This window comes from Spinacia oleracea, chromosome 5 (genome assembly GCF_020520425.1).
Source record: "Spinacia oleracea cultivar Varoflay chromosome 5, BTI_SOV_V1, whole genome shotgun sequence".
Classification (NCBI taxonomy): Eukaryota; Viridiplantae; Streptophyta; class Magnoliopsida; order Caryophyllales; family Amaranthaceae; genus Spinacia; species Spinacia oleracea.
This window is the reverse complement of record NC_079491.1, coordinates 13,255,406-13,275,088: the sequence shown is the minus strand read 5'-3', so window position 1 is coordinate 13,275,088 and position 19,683 is coordinate 13,255,406. Positions and strand designations below refer to the sequence as shown.

The 19,683-nt window shown below is 35.5% G+C and overlaps 1 protein-coding gene and 1 long non-coding RNA gene across 2 annotated transcripts; both read right to left on the bottom strand.

The window, feature by feature from the left end:
* Positions 1–4,933: 4,933 nt before the first annotated feature.
* LOC110777787 (probable UDP-arabinopyranose mutase 2) lies at positions 4,934–8,017 on the bottom strand. The gene is made up of 4 exons (XM_021982373.2): positions 7,342–8,017; positions 5,938–6,188; positions 5,681–5,849; positions 4,934–5,532 (listed from the first exon to the last, which is right to left on the bottom strand). The coding sequence occupies exons 1-4, from the start codon at positions 7,663–7,665 to the stop codon at positions 5,203–5,205; spliced, it is 1,074 nt and encodes a 357-aa protein (XP_021838065.1). The 5' UTR covers positions 7,666–8,017; the 3' UTR covers positions 4,934–5,202.
* A 9,403-nt stretch (positions 8,018–17,420) lies between these two features.
* On the bottom strand, positions 17,421–18,785 carry LOC130461976 (uncharacterized). The gene is made up of 4 exons (XR_008922048.1): positions 18,488–18,785; positions 18,312–18,414; positions 18,104–18,234; positions 17,421–17,619 (listed from the first exon to the last, which is right to left on the bottom strand). It is a non-coding gene; the product is annotated as an uncharacterized lncRNA (long non-coding RNA).
* Between the last annotated feature and the right edge of the window lie 898 nt (positions 18,786–19,683).

Below are 19,683 nucleotides of genomic sequence, written 5' to 3'. Positions count from 1 at the left end.
AAAACATGCACATAACATAATAAACTAACATAGTACCTATTTCAAAAATATAGTAACTATATAAAACGTACAATAACTATTAAAGAAAATAAACATATGGTAACAAGTCATGATAAAATAAACATAATATCTATTTCAAACATATAGTAACTATATAAATAATATAGTAACTATTGAAGAAAATAAACATATGGTAACACATCATGATAAAATAAACATAGTACCTATTTCAAACATATAGTAACTAATATAATAATATAGTAACTATTGTACACATATAGTAACCATTATAATCACACAACAACTAGCTTAACACATAGTGACTATTATTATAATATAGTAACTATTGTACAAATATAGTAACCATTATAATCATATAGTCACTATCTTATACTCGAAATAACATATTACATAATGTAATCGTATAGTAACTATTATTTATCAAAAAGTCACTATAAACTGTTCTTAACATAGTAACTATCTTAAACACATAGTTATTGTTTTAAATTTGTAATAACTTTCTAAAAAATATAGTAACTATTTTAAACACATAGTTACTGTTTTAAAGTTATAGTAACTTTAAAAAAAATATAATTACTCTAAAAACTACTACTAACATAAACACAATGAATATTCCAATGACTATTAAAAACATTATTTCGCAACATAAATTAAAGGTAACTATATCATTTATATACTAACTATATGAAACACTAACCCTAATTTCACCCAAACAACAAACACTATTTCTACCTCTTGTGCTTGCTGCATCAATTCTTAAAGTTCACATCCTTTGTCTCATTTTTCTAAATTTAAGGCATTGTTTCTTCTTATACAAATGATATTGTAAAGTATTTTTGGAGTCACTAGATAATGCAACTTTAGGACCTGGAATAACATGTGATTGATACTTCGTATTATTTTCTTATACAAATATCAAATATATAGTAACTATATAAACCATATAGTAACTATATAAACCATATAGTAACTATATAAAACATATAGTGACTATTATTAAAATATAGTAACTATTGAACACATATAGTAACCATTATAATCATATAGTCACTATCTAAGAAGCGGACAAATACATACTCTAAATAACATAGTACATAATGTAATCGTATAGTAACTATTATTTATCAAAAAGTCACTATAAACTGTTCATAACATAATAACTATCTTAAACACATAGTTACTGTTTTAAACTTATAATAACTTTCTAAAAAATATAGTGACTATTTTAAACACATAGTTACTGTTTTAAAGTTATAGTAACTTTTAAAAAAAGTATAGTTACTCTAAAAACTACTATTAACATAAACACTATGAACATTCCAGTGACTATTAAAAACACTAATTCGCAACATAAATTAAAGGTGACTATATCATTTATATACTAACTATGTGAAACACTAACCCTAATTTCAACAAAACAACAAACATTTCGAATCACTCAACAAAATAATAACTATTGTACACATATAGTAATTGTTGTACACTTATAGTAACCATTAAAATAATATAGTAACTATTGTACATATAGTAACCATTAAAATTACATAGTACCTCTTTATACCATATAGTTATTGTATTACTCATATAGTTACTATTTAAAATCGTGAATTCACTGATCGAATTCGCGAAGTGAAAACGATACTTCGGTAAAACACAAACATTAATTTCTTCAAAACAACAAATATTTTCAATTTTAAATAAAAATAGACTTAAAATTCTTTAAAAAACAACAAACCGAGATATGATCTCTAAAAATTCTTGCGAAGATTTGTAGGCGAGCGCAAATTCTTCGATTCGATTTCGGCAACGACGAACCTCCTTCTTGATCTACTACTTCCTCCAATTTTTCCTCATCAAATAGATCCAATCATAAGAATTATAAGATAATTACAAAAAAAATCGAACAAAACCTAGAAATTTGGGCTAAATTTTGAAAGCATAGAGAGAAAATGAAGAGAGAGAAAATGAAATAGAATGAACAGAATGTAGATCTGAAATTTTGAAAAATAAAAAAGTTTAAAACGTATATAAAGTGGGCTAGACACAAATCGCATTAAAACTCTTCAAAACACATAGTAACTCTTTAAAACACATAGTTACTGTAATACGCATATAGTTACTATTTAAAATTACAAAATAACTGTCACGTGACAGTTACATATGTTACCCATAAAAATTACTCCGTTGCCCTGGTCCACGCTAAGTTAGCATGGACCAGGTTTATATTAGTGTAAATAGGCTGAAAGAGGATCTGCCCTCCTACAAGATCAGCATGGCTAATACTCCTTTAGCAGAATTTTTTTTTTTATATATATAGAAGGTAAGATGAAGAATCCTACTGAACTAATACCTCACATAGGTTTTTTCAGTCAGCATTACAAGTAGACTCATTGAAAATGAGGGGGATATAAAGGAAATTCTCACCTCCAAAGAGCCTCCAGTAGAATTTGGTTCTTTAGTAGAAAATTGGTAAATGACAAATGTGTATGTAACGTTTGAAATATACGAAGTAAATAACTCCGATTCAATTGATAATTACATAATACGTCTTAAACCTAGTAGAACGTTGTGCAATATGAAATGCAACAAAGAGCGGAGTTAGACGTACTCGAGTGTCTGTTATGCTCATTTATCCAATTTTTGCTCATTGGGAGTTTCAAATGAGTGTAAACTAAGGAGTTTAAGGGTACGTAAGTGCACATAAGAATTTTGAAAACCACTACAACACTAACCCCTCTGTCCCTAAAGATTGTCCCATATTTTATTCCGGATGTACCTATTTATTTGCTCATACTTTATTTATTAACTTTTCCTACTTGCTTTCTCTATCTCGAGGAAGTACAAATACATGCCTGGCATGTATTTGCAAAAGCATGTCAACCCCAAATAAAAAGATAAATGTAAATGTTAAATATTTTTGGGGGGAAATGTATAACGGAATTGTAAATTTGTAAAACGGGGTGGTGATTTGGCATTGCTGAGTTGGTATTGGTATTACAAAAATGGTGTATTGGTATTACAAAAATGGTACTAAACTTTTTTAAATGGTACTCGTTTTGTACTAAATTTTATAAAGTGGTATTAATATCACAAAAATGGTGCTAAATATTTTAAAATGGTATTCATAGGATCCAAGTTGGCAAACGGGGTTGACTATTCAACAATTTCAAAATGACTGGGAAATTACAAACAAGCCCATGGCATGTATTTCATAATACATACCTGGCTGCGATTTTGACGCCCTCCTCTATCTCTCTCATCAAACCCCACTTTATTAACTCATGTGCACATTTTACATCCAATATTAACAAAGTGAAGTTTAGGGACTGTTGGAAACAATGCAAAGAAAGAGTTTTATCATATTGTGAAAAAGTCCCACATTAGTGGAAATGAAAAGTAGCATTTTCAAGTGGAGTATTTAAAGAAAAGGGTTTTGTCCCACATAGAAAGAAAATGAACTTTTCTCCTTGTTTAAATATAGGGAAGTGTTGTTTACTTTTTGAAGTGCTTCCCCTAGTGGTTTGGGCTAGGAAGGGAATCCCCATACGCGCATTGCCGCCGTCCGGCCGGTTCGTGGCACGTGCGCGGTGTGGTGGGGCCTTTTTTTTGGGCCAAGAACTGACGGTCCAGTTATTATGAGACCGTTCAGTTACGTAGCTCAACTCCACATTCTTAAATTAAAAACGTAACTTTTCTCCTTGTTTAAATATAGGGAAGTGTTGTTTACTTCTTGAAGTGCTTCCCCTAGTGGTTTGGGCTAGGAAGGGAATCCCCATACGCGCGTTGCCGCCGTCCGGCCGGTTCGTGGCACGTGCGCGGTGTGGTGGGGCCTTCTTTTTGGGCCAAGTCGTAACTGACGGTCCAGTTATTATGAGACCGTTCAGTTACGTAGCTCAACTCCACATTCTTAAATTAAAAACGTAACGGTTCCATGATTTCCGTTTTAATTCAGATTTTCGGTTTTGATTTTGAATATCTGATTTTATTCCGTAATTAATTCTGATTTAATTCACTAATTAAAACTCTGAATTTCGGTTACAGTTTTGGACTCCCTATAAAATCAGTTGGGCAGTTCAGTTTTGATACACCGAAAAATTATTCTACCCTCTATCTTATTCTGAGCATATTATGAGTTCCTAATTCCTTTTATTCGAGTGCACGTTAAAACGAGTTGTTGTGTAAAATCTTGGGGGGCAACGCCTATTACGATTGCACCATAGTCGGGGCGAATTTTGCTTCTAAGATCAAATATTCGGCCCACATTTTATTCTCATTTTCGGATTTTACAGTATCATTTCCTACAGGGACTTCACAATTATAAGTAGAAAACTTGTATTAGGATGATCGTACGATTAATTGTTAAAGCAAGTACTCCGTAATATATCTTTTGCATTAGGAGAATAATGGCAATCAACATCGTGCACATAGGCTAATTTGCAATGTTAAATTCATAATGATTACTCTTGGACCAAATCCTACATGAGAATAATAATACCATGGTCCATGGACCATGGCCCATCAAGGCATCTCTGGAGTAATAGACCGTTATACGGAAGCGCAAAGATTTCAAATGCAAAAGTTTCAAACATTTGTCAGCAAACAAGTTATGTAGGTTAATCTGTAATGTAGACGATACCGACAGCTAATACCGACAGCAAACAAGTTATGTAGGTTAATCTGTATTATTTTTTTTTGCGTAGAAAGAACTACACAGACAAGCCAAGAAATGGTGTACACGAAATTCGATCTCCACAAGCCTTGTTCTCTTTACTACATCTGATCAAAATTTTATAGTTTCTGACTAGTCTAATCTTGATCTTAATGTTTTTTTTGTGAGTGTTTTATCTAGTCGAATAAGGTAACTAAGAATACGAAGCAAATTGAGCAAGAAATGAGGTTTCTAAATGAGAAATCAGGAACGAATAACAGTACTTCTAACATATAAAATCCCAAAAACCGAATAACAAATGGCGACTCTACTCCATACATAAATAGGATAGGGAGGGGGTGTTCTCGCTACTGAACTCCCCTGTTTTGAAAAATAAATAATGACAATAATTAATCCTATATCTCTGCCTGAAACCAATATTCCCTAAGCCTCCAAGCAAACCTCGATGATTCAAAAGCTTGAATTAGAAAGAGATAACGAATGGCCTTGAATCGCATTGAGCTGTGCTCTTATTAGGCGCTGCCATTGGCAGCAGCAGCTGGAGTTCCATTCAACTCATCCCAAGCCTCAATCCATGTAACCATGGCATCGGCCAGCTTGACGAAGTACTCGTCAACCTTTCCAAGCTTCTCCTTCACTTGCTTTGATAGCTCAATGTAGCAGTTTTGGACAGTAGTGCAGTCCTTTGGGAGGGTCGCGTTCTGGAAGAATGGGATGCACTCTTCTTGCCAGAAGATACCCTTGTATTCCTTCTTCAGGTTCACGAAGGGATTACTTGCTTTGCTGTGGTAAATGTAAGGTAGCCCAGTCTTCACTCCCAGCCCTAGGTGATCACATATAACCTACACAAGCGACCAATAACAGTTACAGCTGACGGTATATGCTAACAGGATATTTATGAGATTTGAAATTCAAAAGTTGGGTACTTAAAATGACAGCAATAAGCCCTCTAATTGTTTACAATGACAACAAGAACAAGTAGTGGCATACCTTAACACACCATCCAGCCCACATGTCGTCGTAACGGCCAATAGGCTGGCCGTCACCCATGAGTCCAAAGTACATAGCAGGTCCAATGAGCTCACGGTCAAAAGCCAAATTCATGCCACACATAGGGAAGAGGGTTCCCTTGGGAATGGTCATCACGGCATCAACAAACCTACACGGTAAAAGGCAGATTAGAAAGAGTAACTATGTCAATCAAAATTAACAGAATTCTAGCTTACAAGGGCTATAGTATTCCATACCGGGTGTTCCTCTCAAGAGGCTTCACAAGCTGGGTGGGAGCATCATAATCAGGAACATTCAACCAAAGACCGTGAGAGACGGCAGTTTTGGCACCTTCACGCATGCTGAAGGGATATCCACGAACGAAATCAGCACCATCCCTGTATGGATCGTACAGGGTGTTGAAGAAAAGTGGGGTTGATGGGCAAAGAAGGTTTGTGATGTGTTGCTGCAGTGCGTTGATGTCTTTCCCAGATGGATCCTTGGCAACCTACATTTTTCAACAATGATCAACATTAGATCTAAACCAGAATTCAAATCCAAAAGTGCAAAAAAAGAGCAGCATAATTCCACATTGTAACTAAACTATAGAACAATAACTACTAAGATCTCAGAAACTTAGATCCTACATTGACCAGACAGGCAGACATCTAATGTGAGTTCTGCATCCATCACCAAAGACCGACATTGAATTTACTCAGCCAATTCAGATTCAGTAATACACATCTCAACTATGGGATACAGGATACTACTTTCAATTGACACAGGGTAATAGATCAATCATACAAAACCGCCATAATTGAAAATGCTGAAGAATTTGAGATGATTGTGACCGACAATGTAAACACATAAGTCATCATCATAACAAAAAGATCTAGATATACTAATGTCAATGTCATAAGAGCCTTCAAAAGGTCGACAAATCTATTTAACAATTGAATGGACCATTCAATTGTTTAAAAGAAACATGTGATCTTTTGCTGAGTATCATAATAAAATTCAACAATGTCCATCATAGATTAGCAATATTTTCAAAGACAAGTGACAAAAAACATGAAATCAAAGAGTTAAAAAGGCAATCATATGCTAAAAAGATCACAAAAAGGGAATCAACCGACCTAATATCAGATCAAGTCCCAAAAAATCAAAATTTGAACAAAAGACCCACAAAATCTCAACGAACTAAATATCAAATCAACAACAACCCAGCAAAATTAACACACCACCAGCGATTTCCTGATCAAAATTCAAAATTTACAGATACCCATATCAGAAAATCAAAACCCCACTAAAACCCTACAATCAATTCGTCATCAAATCCCGAAATCTGAGGGGGGAAATTCAAATCCAAATACAAATTTTCACAGAGCCCAGATCAGACAAGTAAATCGAAAAATCCTGCAATTGATTCATCAACATAGCTCAAAATTTGAAAAAAACAATTGAATTGGAACCACAAAATTTCACAAAACCTAGATCGGAAAATCAGCATATAAAAACCCTGCTAAAACCCTTCGATTGGTTCAACATTGGAACTCAAAATTAAACCAAATGACCAAATCGAAACCCACAAAAATCACAAATTACGGATCACAAATTCACAAATTCACAAATTAAATCGAAAAGTAAAATTAAAAACTTACAAAGCAATCATCATCAATGGTGTAGATATACTTCTTCTTAGAAACCATGTAACCAAAGCATCTACAAGCAGAATCCTTGAAAGAAATGCAGGAAGCCTTAGGACCAAGAATACGGTTAATATCGTTCCTGTTATAAAGCTCATAATCGAACCCTTCAGGAACATTAATGGTCTTTGAAGGATCTCCGTCTTGAACAATGATGAGATGGTAAGGCTGGAAAAAGGGCCTCCACATCTCAAGGAAATCGAGGTTTCTGATGGTAGGGATGACGATATCAAGCTCATCTTTCAGAAGAAAGGTAGCAGGTACAGAAGGTCCTGCCATGGCGAAAGAGGAGAGAGAGAAAGAAGAGATCTGAGAGAACGGGAAGAGAGAGAAAGTAGGGGGTGGAAGTGAATGTGAGGAGAAGAAGAAGGGGGATTGAGGTTCAATTTATGGTGGGTTTGAGAATTGAAGGTGTCACATGTTAGTGAGGACTTTTCCCTGGAGTTAGGGAATCTAATCGATCTTAATTTCTAGCATAATGGTGTATTCCGATTTCAACACGTACATTGCCTAATTTGGTGTTTTTAATTGTTACAATTTCTTTATTACGGAGTTTATGACTTTCCTAATTACAACATTTTCGGCCTCAATTTCTTTTTTTCTTTTAGTTTCTCTGAATTTGCCATGTACTACTCCGTATAATTCTATAAATAACTTGTTAATTTTCACGCCTATCACTTTTCTTCTCTCGTCAGCTCTAGAAATTGGGTGATAGTCCGTCAAATCGTCAATTAGTTTTACTAAAAGTAGGAGTAATAAAAATAAAAAATTGTCCATAAAAAATTCTTTTTCAGTGTTTTTTATGTGAAACGGAGTTTATTTATTTATAAACACATACGAAGTAAGAAATAATTTTGGATGTACCTTGTACAAGATATAACCAGATGTATAAAGAAATTTTCCATACAAAACACTCAAAATAATACGCCCTCCGTATTTAATTAAAGGATACACCTTCTAAATATTTAGTCACTCTATATTCTTTTCTTTTAGTGTAGGGAGAGTCACAAAGAGCAAGACAACAAATACTACGTAATATAGAACGGGTTTAAACTCAGGTCACCAACTAAACTACTTTTGAAAAAAAAAAATCGTGATTCAAATAAATAGGGAGTTACACCGTATGTTACAAATGTTTAAATTCTTGTTTAGAATGACTTTTAAGTTTTCATGATGAAAGGTAAGTAGACCTGTCAAAAATCGACCCGACTCAAAAATTGATCCGAAAATATTGGGTATTGAACAAGATTTTGTGACCCGTAATCCGATTTTATCCGAACCCGAATAACCCGAAAAGTAACGCGTCAAAACTCGATCGAAACCGTTTCTGACCCGGCCGGTTGAAAATCATTTTATTTATAGTAATAAATAAGATTATGAGAAATTTTAAGCATAGTAAAAACACGTTGTTTTTATTATTGTTGGGTGTAATATGATTTTAATTTTAATTATACGTCATTTTATGGTTGAATTTGACTAAATATAAACTTGTGTAGGAAAATTTATAATTTTGTTCCCGTATTTCGTATATTAGTTACCTAAATTAATGTAAATATTATACGCGTTTTAAAATCTCTCAACCCGTTGGGTCGACCCGAACCCGAAAGTTATGGGTCTTGAACAAGCATTTGTAAACCCGAACCAGAAAGTGACCGACCCGATTTAACCTGAACCCGAAAATAATTTTTTACAACCCGTTTGACAGGTCTAAAGGTAAGGCCCTGTTCCTCTTAACTTTGTTTGGCTGAACTGAACTGGACTTAATTGAATGGAGGTGAACTGAACTGAATGGAACTAAATAAATAAATAAAAATAAATAATAATAATAATATTATAATAAACAATATATTATAATAAAAAAAATTAATAATAATAATAATAATCTATTACCATATACTAAAAGAGACACCAGGAATGACACGTGTCAATTCCTGATGCGATTTTTTCCCGCCAAAAACCACTTTTCCAAAAAAATCTATCTGTTTTATTTTATTTTTTATTCTCTACCCTTTTTTATATAGTATTTAGTATGGAAACAAAATTTAGTTTATAAATTATGGCAATAATAGATATGATGTAATAATAATTATTCTAAATTGGTAATATTTTAGTCAAATCGCTATATTAATTATGGAAAATATATCACTCAATATTTTAGTCAAAGTATCATATTATGTTAAAAATATTATAACTATGCAGTAGTTTGGGAGATTTCAGTTAAATATTTTGTGGAAAAAAAAATGATCAAAATCCGTGCATGCACGGGATCTAATCTAGTAACAACAACAACAATAACAATAATAATAATAACAAATAATAATAATAATACAATCATAATAATAATACAATCATAGTAATAGTAATAATAGTAATAATAAAAATAATAATAAATAAATAAATAAAGATGAATATTACAATATAATTAATAATAATATTTAACATTATAATAACAAAAAGAATAATAAAATATAAGACCATTAAAGAACAAGATGAACACAATGTCGTTCTTTTGAATCGAACTGGACTGAATGGAGTTGAACTGGATTAAACTAAACTGAACTGAACTGAATGAAGATGAACTAAACTGAAAGGAACTGCAATTAAGTATAAAAGATCAGGGCCTAAACCTTCACATTTACATTCATATGCTATCTTCTTTGTTTATGTTTTCTCCTATCTTAAAATTCATTTTTTTCACGAATGATGAAATTAATATACTTGTAAAGTACTCTGTATAAAGGCTAGAGTAGATGTTTAAATTCTACGATAAAGTTTAAAGTCTATACCTAGTCTATATATCCATACATCTATACACCGTACTTAAAAAGCGAAATAATAGATAATTAGATGACACGTGTCATTCCTCCTTTTATCCATTAATTTATACGGAGTATATATTCATTCAACCTCTTCCCCTCAATTTTCCTTTTTAACACTGAATACTAATTTACCATTTAATTTATATATTTTTTCTTTCAAGTGGCCTTCAAATAACACCTCTATTTAACCAATATTCTCACTAAAATCACAAATCCCCCAATAAAATTAGGACATTAAAATACCACTATATAATTGCTCGTTTTTTAAACGAGCTAACTGCCTGTTCTTTAGACGAGCTCCCGAGCTAGTTGCATTAAATAGGTAGTTGCAATAATCCAAAAATTTAGCTTTGGCTTCCACAATACTCAATCTCCATTGCTTGTTCATGGGTTGACAAACAACTCATAATTCCAAAAAAATTATCGTTAATTCCACCCAAATGTTGAGGGATTAACCATATTACTCACGTATTTTCATAAACAGAATTGACACTTTAGCATAAATGACAAAGATAGGCAAAGACCTATAGGGATCACACAAGACATTAATCAATTTTGCATCCTCAACAACCATTTACTCTCCGGCTCTACCAATTGAGGTTGGCATGATTGGTTAAGGATTTTCTGCTTCTTAACCAAGGTCTCAGGTTCGAGCCTTGAGTATGAAAAAATCTCAAATCTCAAATGGGAGGGATGCTGCCCAAGTGCCCATCGAGATACCCATACAAATTCCAGTGGGAGATTACTCCACTCGCCCAAGTCGGTAGGAACTCCTCATTGTAGAACAACAAATATTTATTCTCTGGCTCTCCCTTGTCGATATGTAACATTCGTGTCAAAAAATAAATGTAACAATTGTAACATTAATTGCACTAGTATTTATACCTAGTATTTAAAAAATCGAAATCACATTTAATTAGATGACAAGTGTCATTCCTTCTCTCCTCCATCAATTTGGTTTTTTTTTCAATTTGTTTGTTGTTTGCTTTATTTTATAACTCCAACCGGCTCTTACACTTCATCTTCTTCATACAACATCAATTCACCAATTTATTCACTGAACATCTAACACTCTATCTCCTCCTTTGACACTCAATATTAATTGGACATGATTCACACAAGCTCATTTGACTTTCTTTTATGATTTATACTTAAAAATCATAGTTGTGTGGGTTCTTATTAGATCTGTCTCAATAAATATTTTTAAATATCAACTTTTTATAATTTTTTGTTATCCATGATTGAAGATATTAATGTTTGAAATCGTGCTTCGGCAAATGTGCATAAATAATTGTTTCATTAAAAAATAAAACTGAAAACGGGCTCATAAGCTAGTCTTTCTTCCAAAGTAACCATCCTTGAAGGGATACATCAAAAAGAGAGCATTTATGAAGTAAATGTTTAAATTGTACTCCGTACTTCATATTTTATAATCTGTAGTTTACCTAGTTGAGAAGCCGAGCATATACTTCATACTCCCTTGGTTTCTCCTTAGCACCAAATACTAAAAAAATCCCGTGCCTCATGTTCGCAGATGACAGCTTATTATTCTGTAAAGGTATCAATTCTGCCTGCACTACCCTGAAAACAATCATCGATAAGTTTTTCTCACTCTTAGGCCAACTAGTGAACTTTCACAAATCCTCTATAGTCTTCTCTAAAATGATTAATAATACCAGACGAGGGAACCTGTCTGGAGTTTTTAACATGAATTCCTCTATATCTTTAGGACGACATCTTGGAGCTAGATTCTTGTCTTTTAAGCCAACTAAAAACGACTACAAATTCATTATGGAAAAAAATGGGAATAGAATTAATAGTTGGCATACCCATTACCTTTCTAAAGCTGGAAGATTTACTCTAATTCAAAGCAACCTGGAAGCCTTCCAACCTATGTCAGCTCGTCCTTTCTACTTCTACAAAAGATTTGTAACAACCTTGATTCAGTCCACAGAAATTTCTTCTGGAAACATACCTCAACTCACTCCGCAACCCCATTCATTGCTTGGAAAACAGTCTGCCAACCAAAATCAATGGATGGCTTAGGATTACGCAAAACCCGACCACTTAACAACGCTTTCATTGCAAAGCTGGGGTGGAAGATACTGACGGATCATCAAAATCTTTGGGTCAGTATAATTAAGAAGAAATACCTAAAGCACAACTCTTTTTTTATGTGTAAGCCAAAGCAACAAGACTCCCAAATCTGGCATCATATCCTTAATCAAAGAGAACTACTTCGCAAAGGCATCCGATGGAAATTAGGCAATGGAAAATTAATAAATTTTTGGCATGACAATTGGATTGCTCAAAATAGTCTGCTTAACATGTTGAATAACGGCCTAACTCTGTAAACCAAACGCTTACAGTAGCACAGTTTATCCTTCCTACTAAACAATGGGATACTCAGCTTCTTGTAACAACTCTACCACCAGAAATCGTCGTTAAGGTCAAAGGAATCCCGATCCCTATCTCAGACATGGAAGACCAGCCTATCTAGGGAATGACACCATCTAGAGCCTTCTCGGTCAAGTCAGCAACATGGTTGGCATATAATCTTCCAAATAATCAACCAAAATGGCTTTTCCATTGGATTTGGAAGCTAGACATCCCACCAAAAATAAAGATTTTTCTATGGCAAGCTTGCCATAACAGTACGCCAGTTCGCAATACGCTATATCAACGCCAAGTACTACCTTTTAATAATTGCCCTTTATGTGACTCCTTCGCGGAAGACATTGACCACTTATTCATTCATTGTTCCGTCTCTAAACCCTTTGCGACTTGCCTGCGGCTCATTCTTGGGTAGACTATCACCTTGTTAGGTTATGATACATATGACAATTCATAAATCATGCGGAAAAACCATAAAGCCAGGAAAGCATATTATTTACACATAATCATTTAGCATAGTTTAGATGCATACTCTTTGTTGCGTGCCTTCCCTAGCTACGCCCGAACCGAACAAGAACAAGTCTTTAGGACTCCAAGTGTCGTCCCTTCGTAGATAGTCCACAGCACGTCCGGATCCGCCTTAAACTTGACCAACTAGGATCGCCCTTAAGGTACTTAGAATTTTCGGCACATATAGGCAATTGAATGACTGAATTTTTGCTCTCAAAAATCACTTTGAATACTTGAATCCTCGATATAAATTGTGAGCATTGATCACCTATTTATAGGGCATGGGTATCGGATATTAGAATCCTACTAGGAAACGATTTAGTGAATCTGAATTAATCTAAAATTCAATCACTTAATTTATCTAGTAGACTTAGGAAATCAATCTTATACGAATCCTAACCGATCAAGGTTTCGTACGCAAGCACAAACACACACGCAGGCGCAGCAGCCCACGAGGGGCGCCATGCGCGCGCGCGCGCTGAGCCCAGGCCCAGCAAGTGCTCGCAGCCCACGAGGGGCGCGCGCCTGCTGGCCTTGCTCTAGCGTTTGGGCTTTGCTTGCTTTGGTCGCGCGCGGGCTTTGCTAGGCGTTGGGCCTAGCTTCGTGCTAGGCCTTGCGTCTAGCAAGCTCGTCCGATGTTTATTCGTACGATACGCTTCCGATTAAATTCCCGGTTCCTGAATTCATTTCCGATACGAACAATATTTAATATTTCCGATTCCGGAATCAATTTCCGTTTCGAACAAATATTCAATATTTCCGTTTCCGGAATTATTTTCCGATTCCGATAATATTTCCGATTCTGACAATATTTCCGTTTCCGGCAATATTTCCGATTCCGGCAATATTTCCATTTCCGATAATATTTTCCGATACGTACCATGTTTCCGTTCCCGGCAACATCTACGACTTGGATAATATTTATATTTCCGATACGATCCATATTTCCGTTTCCGGCAATATCATCGTTTCCGGAGTATTCATTTCTTGCCTGTGACGATCTCAGCTCCCACTGAAACCAAGATCCGTCGATTCCGAATATCCATAGATGGAGTATTTAATGCCATTAAATACTTGATCCGTTTACGTACTATTTGTGTGACCCTACGGGTTCAGTCAAGAGTAAGCTGTGGATTAATATAATTAATTCCACTTGAACTGAAGCGGCCTCTAGTCAGGCATTCAGCTCACTTGATCTCACTGAATTATTAACTTGTTAATTAATACTGAACCGCATTTATTAGACTTAACATAGAATGCATACTTGGACCAAGGGCATTATTTCCTTCACACCTTCCCTCTAACAAATTAACCGACCTACTTTCCTATCTTAGGAAATTCCCATCCTCCCTGGAAAAAACTATTTTTCTCTGTTGGGAAATTTGGAAAGAAATAAATAATTGTGTTTTTAGCAATGCTCATTTCAATCCGCATGCTGTTTTCAAGAAAGCGTTCGCCCACCACTCAGAGTGGCAATTGCGTAACCTTGTAGACTCACATCTCATCTCGGGCACTCCTCTTAAAACTTCCATCCCCTCCTCCCCCCCAATTCTAACCCCCCAGCCCATTTTGGTTAATTGGTCCCCCCCCCCCCCCTCCACCGAGAAAAATTAAACTCAATTTCAAAGGTTCATCTAAATCAACAACAGCAGTAGCTGGGATCATCCTTCGAGACTCAGATGGCAACTCACCGGCTTGCACCTTCCATCTTGGAGATACTCAATCCTTCATGGTTGAAGCCTTGAGTCTTCACAAAGGAATCCAAGAAGCTATCAGACTTAATATCTCCAACATTCTAATCGAAGGTGATAATCTACTTGTCATTAACTATATCAAAAATAAGTGGGCCACACCCTGGAAACTGCATAACATCATCAACGATATTCGCACTCTTCTGGCCAAATTTGCAACATGGGAAATCAAGCACATCTTCATAGAAGAAACCGAGCTGCAAACTGGATCGCTAATGTAGGACATTTAGTTACCGAGTATATGTATATTGATCCTTGTAATAGCCCAAAGTTAATTTCCATTCTTCATAGTGATATCTTAGGAGTTCCCCTCGTGCGGAGGGCCTCCTAAGATTATTTTTCTTACCAAAAAAAAAAAATACTACATACTCCGTACGAAATACTTCCTCCGTTCTGCAATAGATGCATCGTTTCTCTTTTGGACACTATTCATTAACTAACTTTGACAATTATTCTTTCACATTATGTAAAAAAAAACATAGTCAAATGAGATCTTGTTAAATTCGTATTAATGTGAGGATTCCAAATATCAATTTTTTTATAATTTTTACTTACACACAAAATGTTCAAAGAAGCATGTTGGGATATGTAAAAAAGAGATAATGCATCTATTGCGAAACGGAGGAAGTACTATACTACTCCTTAGCATTTTGCATCCTCCACTTTACATGGTTAGTACTTAGTAGCCTAGTATGCATAGTGTCACGGTCCGAATGTTTTGGGCACCGGGCCGTGCAACGCGCTCCTACCTAGAAGGCGGTAGGGACGCAAGCCTTGTGCGGAACGCGTTCAACGGGGCTCGTGAAGCACGAGCAAGCAGGGTTTCTGAGAATGAGCGCTCTTGTCTTTTGGCGACAAGAAGGGACGTGGGCGCCGATCGGGCACTTGTGTGCGCACAGCAGTCACAAGTGGGACCGATGACGCGAGTGTATCTGTTTGAGGGACTTTGTTGAGGCAAGAAAGCTTAAAAACGAGCGACAGCACAATATCAATAAAGGCACACAACAACGCAAGTGATTAAGCAAAGGCAACTTCTGGTGAGAGGTATTGAGTCATACCCCTCATAGAGGTTTATTTTGAATTAGCTAAAAGAACCCAGTGAACACTGGAATGATAGTAACATAATAATCTTATCTAAAGCCTAGAAACTTCAAAGAAAAGTCCTAGAAAGTTTAGATAAGATCAATACAAGGGAAATTAAGAAAAGTACAATGCAAGGAATGTTGGATTCTAACATCCTCCCCCACTAAAGATGTCGACGTCCTCGACGACTTACAAGATTACAAAAGAAACTAAAGAAAGCAATAAATAGAGAAGCTGCTTCAGTCTTCAATTGAGGTGGTTGCGCGCTGGCGGAGCCTGATGTTGGCGCGGGTGCTGATGTTGCGGTTAGAATCTTCTTCATCTGGATGGTAGGGTTTGAGCCTACTAACATGGAACACCGGATGTATCTTCATCCATGTAGGAGGGTCAACCTTGTAAGCACTCTTCCCAATCCCTTTAGTGATGCGAATGGGGCCTTCATATTTTCTGATGAGCCTGCGATCTCTGCCTCGAAGGAACCTTAGTTGTTCCGGCAACACCTTCACCATTACCATATCTCCCACATCAAACTCGACTGGCCTTCTGTTTTGATCGGCCCATTTCTTCATGCGCTTCGATGCTCGTTCTAGATAGGCACGAGCAATCTCAGTATTCTGTTCCCATTCTTTTGTGAACTCTCGAGCTTGACGACTTCTCCCATCTTCGGTTCCTGCTACCGTGTGTGGTAGAAGGGGTTGTTGGCCCGTCACCAGCTCAAAAGGGCTTGTATTCGACGCAGAGCTTTTCTGAGCATTGAAGCAGAGTTGTGCCACATCAAGGAGCCTGAACCAATCTTCCTGGTTGGCACTCACAAAGTGACGCAGATATTCCTCCAGTAGTCCGTTGAATCTCTCAGTTTGCCCGTCCGACTGGGATGGTGACTTGATGACATATTCAGCGCCGACCCCATCATTTGGAACAATTCTGACCAAAAGATACTTGTGAATCTAGGATCTCTGTCACTGACAATGTTCTTCGGCAAGCCCCAATACTTCACTATGTGCTTGAAGAATAGAGCAGCAGTTTCTTCAGCACCACATGTCTTATGTATCGGCACAAATGTGGCATACACTACTACAAAAATAGGCAAAGGGACCTGTCCAAATATGCCTAATAGACCTCCTTTGGACAGGTCTCTATCTCAGAGGTCTCTTTGATAAAGAGACCCCCTCATTAAAGGAGGTCTCTTATTAAGAAAGATGAGACCCTTTATTAGAGAAAGGGGGTTTCTTTGTTTATTTTTTTAATATTTTTATATACAGAAAATTCAGACCTCCTATGTCAGATAGGAGGTCTCTTTGGGATTTTTTTAATATTTATTTATTATACATGAGAGAGCCCTTTTATAGATAATGGGTCTCTTTTCAATTTTTTTAATTAAAAAAAATATCAACGAGCCATATTTTGGCCTGGAAATTCAGCATTGAACATGCTTAATAATACTATAAATAATTAATACTATTACCGAAATAAAAGTATTTCTTACTTCACATCAACTGTGATCCAAATCCCCACAAAAAAAAATGTGATATCCAAAATACATAAAAACTTGTACACGTTAAGCTGATTCACTAAAAGTAATAATCGGAGTCGCACCATTTAGCTGGTTGTTGCTCCTACTGCCTTCTTCAGAGCAGGGCCACCAATTACACCTTTACCAGGTCCCATACTTGATTCTGAAGCAAAATATATATCATGAAACTGTCAGTAAAAGAAGAGAAACATATAGGGCAAACACATACTTTCATAGTATACTCAACGGATAAAACTAGAACTTTCTGTAACAAGAGTTAACAATAAAAGTAAGCAGCATTTAGAGTTTCATGTTCTATATTTTGACAAGAAGTGGGTTAGAAACCATGGATAATAACTAATCTACACAGTGCAAATTAAGGGACACAGAATACTTGACAACAGTAGCCAGAAAAGGCACAACATTATAGAGAGAAGTATGCATCAGACCATTAATTCAAGAATCTGACATCAATTCTCTTTTACAACAACTTCTAGAGATGAATGGTGCAGTAGGCAAAATATCAGGAAAATATCATATTCACATCAAAATAAGGGTAAAAACTTGTACTTATATAATATGTACTATGGAGTAATTCATCATTAACAAACAAATTCCATCACCATCATACTCCAAATAGAGCTAACCTGATAGCATCTTGACGCTAATACCAAGATCAAAAGCTCTCGCTATCGCGTCTGCACTTTCAGATGTGTGGAATGACACAAATTAATGTCCATGCATCCTCGTAGTTAACCTTCGTCCCATCTCTAACTTCCTAAATGAATTTCTTGGTAATCAACCCAACATGCAGTTGGATTAAGTCTTAATCAAGGAACGAGGCCAGAGTATTACCTGGAATGCTACAGCATGCAAATGCTAAACTCGTTTTGTGAACTTGTCAATGAGAACAAACTCTTATATGTATCTCATTCTTATTATGTGCCAGGTTTAGGATCTACGAACCAATTCAAAGCATTAAGAATATGGGGGAAAAAGGCATTTTAACGCTAGCACTGTGAAACCATTACCTGCTGAGGAACACTATTACAAACTTTGTATATGGGCTTATAAATCGGAGTCAAATCAGATGGCATATTAGTTACGAAGTACTTCCTAAATGCCAGCCAAGCCTGAAATGCAAAATAGATATAACATAAACTGATGTGACACAATATTCCCCAAAAAATAAGCAGAAAACTTTACACATGACATACTAAGGAAATATAGATCAGTCGATATGACAGAGTTGGTCGTCCATTTCGCAATCATATTTGCTACATTTTTCTATGGTATGTACAATAAACCAGCTACATTCATTTCATTCAAACCAAGTATACATGCACATAGAACGAGAGGAGGAAAAGCATGAAAAAAGGACTATAAAATATATTGCCATAACTGTTTAGATATACTTACACAGACAAGGAGCCTTTATTATGCAAATTGTCTAACTACCTATCGGCCATGGAATCGAAGATAAACTCTTCCCCTCTTCATAAATGACAACCAACATCCAATTATTTATACTTCATAAACAAGGAAAACATTATTTTAAAGGGAAAAATGAGACTGATTCAAAGCATTAAGATAAATAAATAGTATAGATGTACTTACTCTTGACGGATTGGGGCAAGTATATATTTCTTCTTACTTTGCTCGGTAATTGAATGATTCACCTATTTTGTGTGCATGGTGGGACGAAGTTTAACCAGTGTTAGCTTATGAGGACAAAAAATCCAAATTCTTCTTGGACTTTGTTTTTCGTGATCTCGTTTTGCAAAAACCTTAACTAATTCAACAAGTATTAGTTACCTGTATTAATCATATCTAGCTTATGTTAAACAAAGTTTAGAGATCACATTTTTTTTACCTTATCCAGATATCCACACAAGATATATGTATGTATTCCATGTTCAATCATTTCTTAAGATCATCAACAAACACGTAAGCAGTAAAAGAAACATCAATTATTAGAATGGATATCACATACTGCATGATATATTTGGTCCAACTAATTATGTTGTTTACCCTGATGACTTCTCTAATTTCAGGTGATGAACAAAAAGAGTGAAGGTGAAGACAATGTTTCATTTTCAGAAGTTGAGTTGTGGAAAAATAACGAAGAACTTCCCTTGGATTGTCTGAACTAAGCAGTACGAAATTACGAATATCAGAAACTTCAAATTAGTACTTGTCAGAAAATTCAGATTCATCTAGCAATCTG

What these genes read in the sequence shown, in the direction of transcription:
- LOC110777787 (XM_021982373.2), bottom strand. Translation starts at nt 7,665, where the DNA reads ATGGCAGGACCTTCTGTACCTGCTACCTTTCTTCTGAAAGATGAGCTT. An exon ending in CCATTGATGATGATTGCTTT is followed by an intron (nt 6,189 to 7,341) that starts GTAAGTTTTTAA and finishes TGAAAAATGTAG; the next exon opens with GTTGCCAAGGATCCATCTGG. An exon ending in GGGCTGGATGGTGTGTTAAG is followed by an intron (nt 5,533 to 5,680) that starts GTATGCCACTAC and finishes TCGCTTGTGTAG; the next exon opens with GTTATATGTGATCACCTAGG.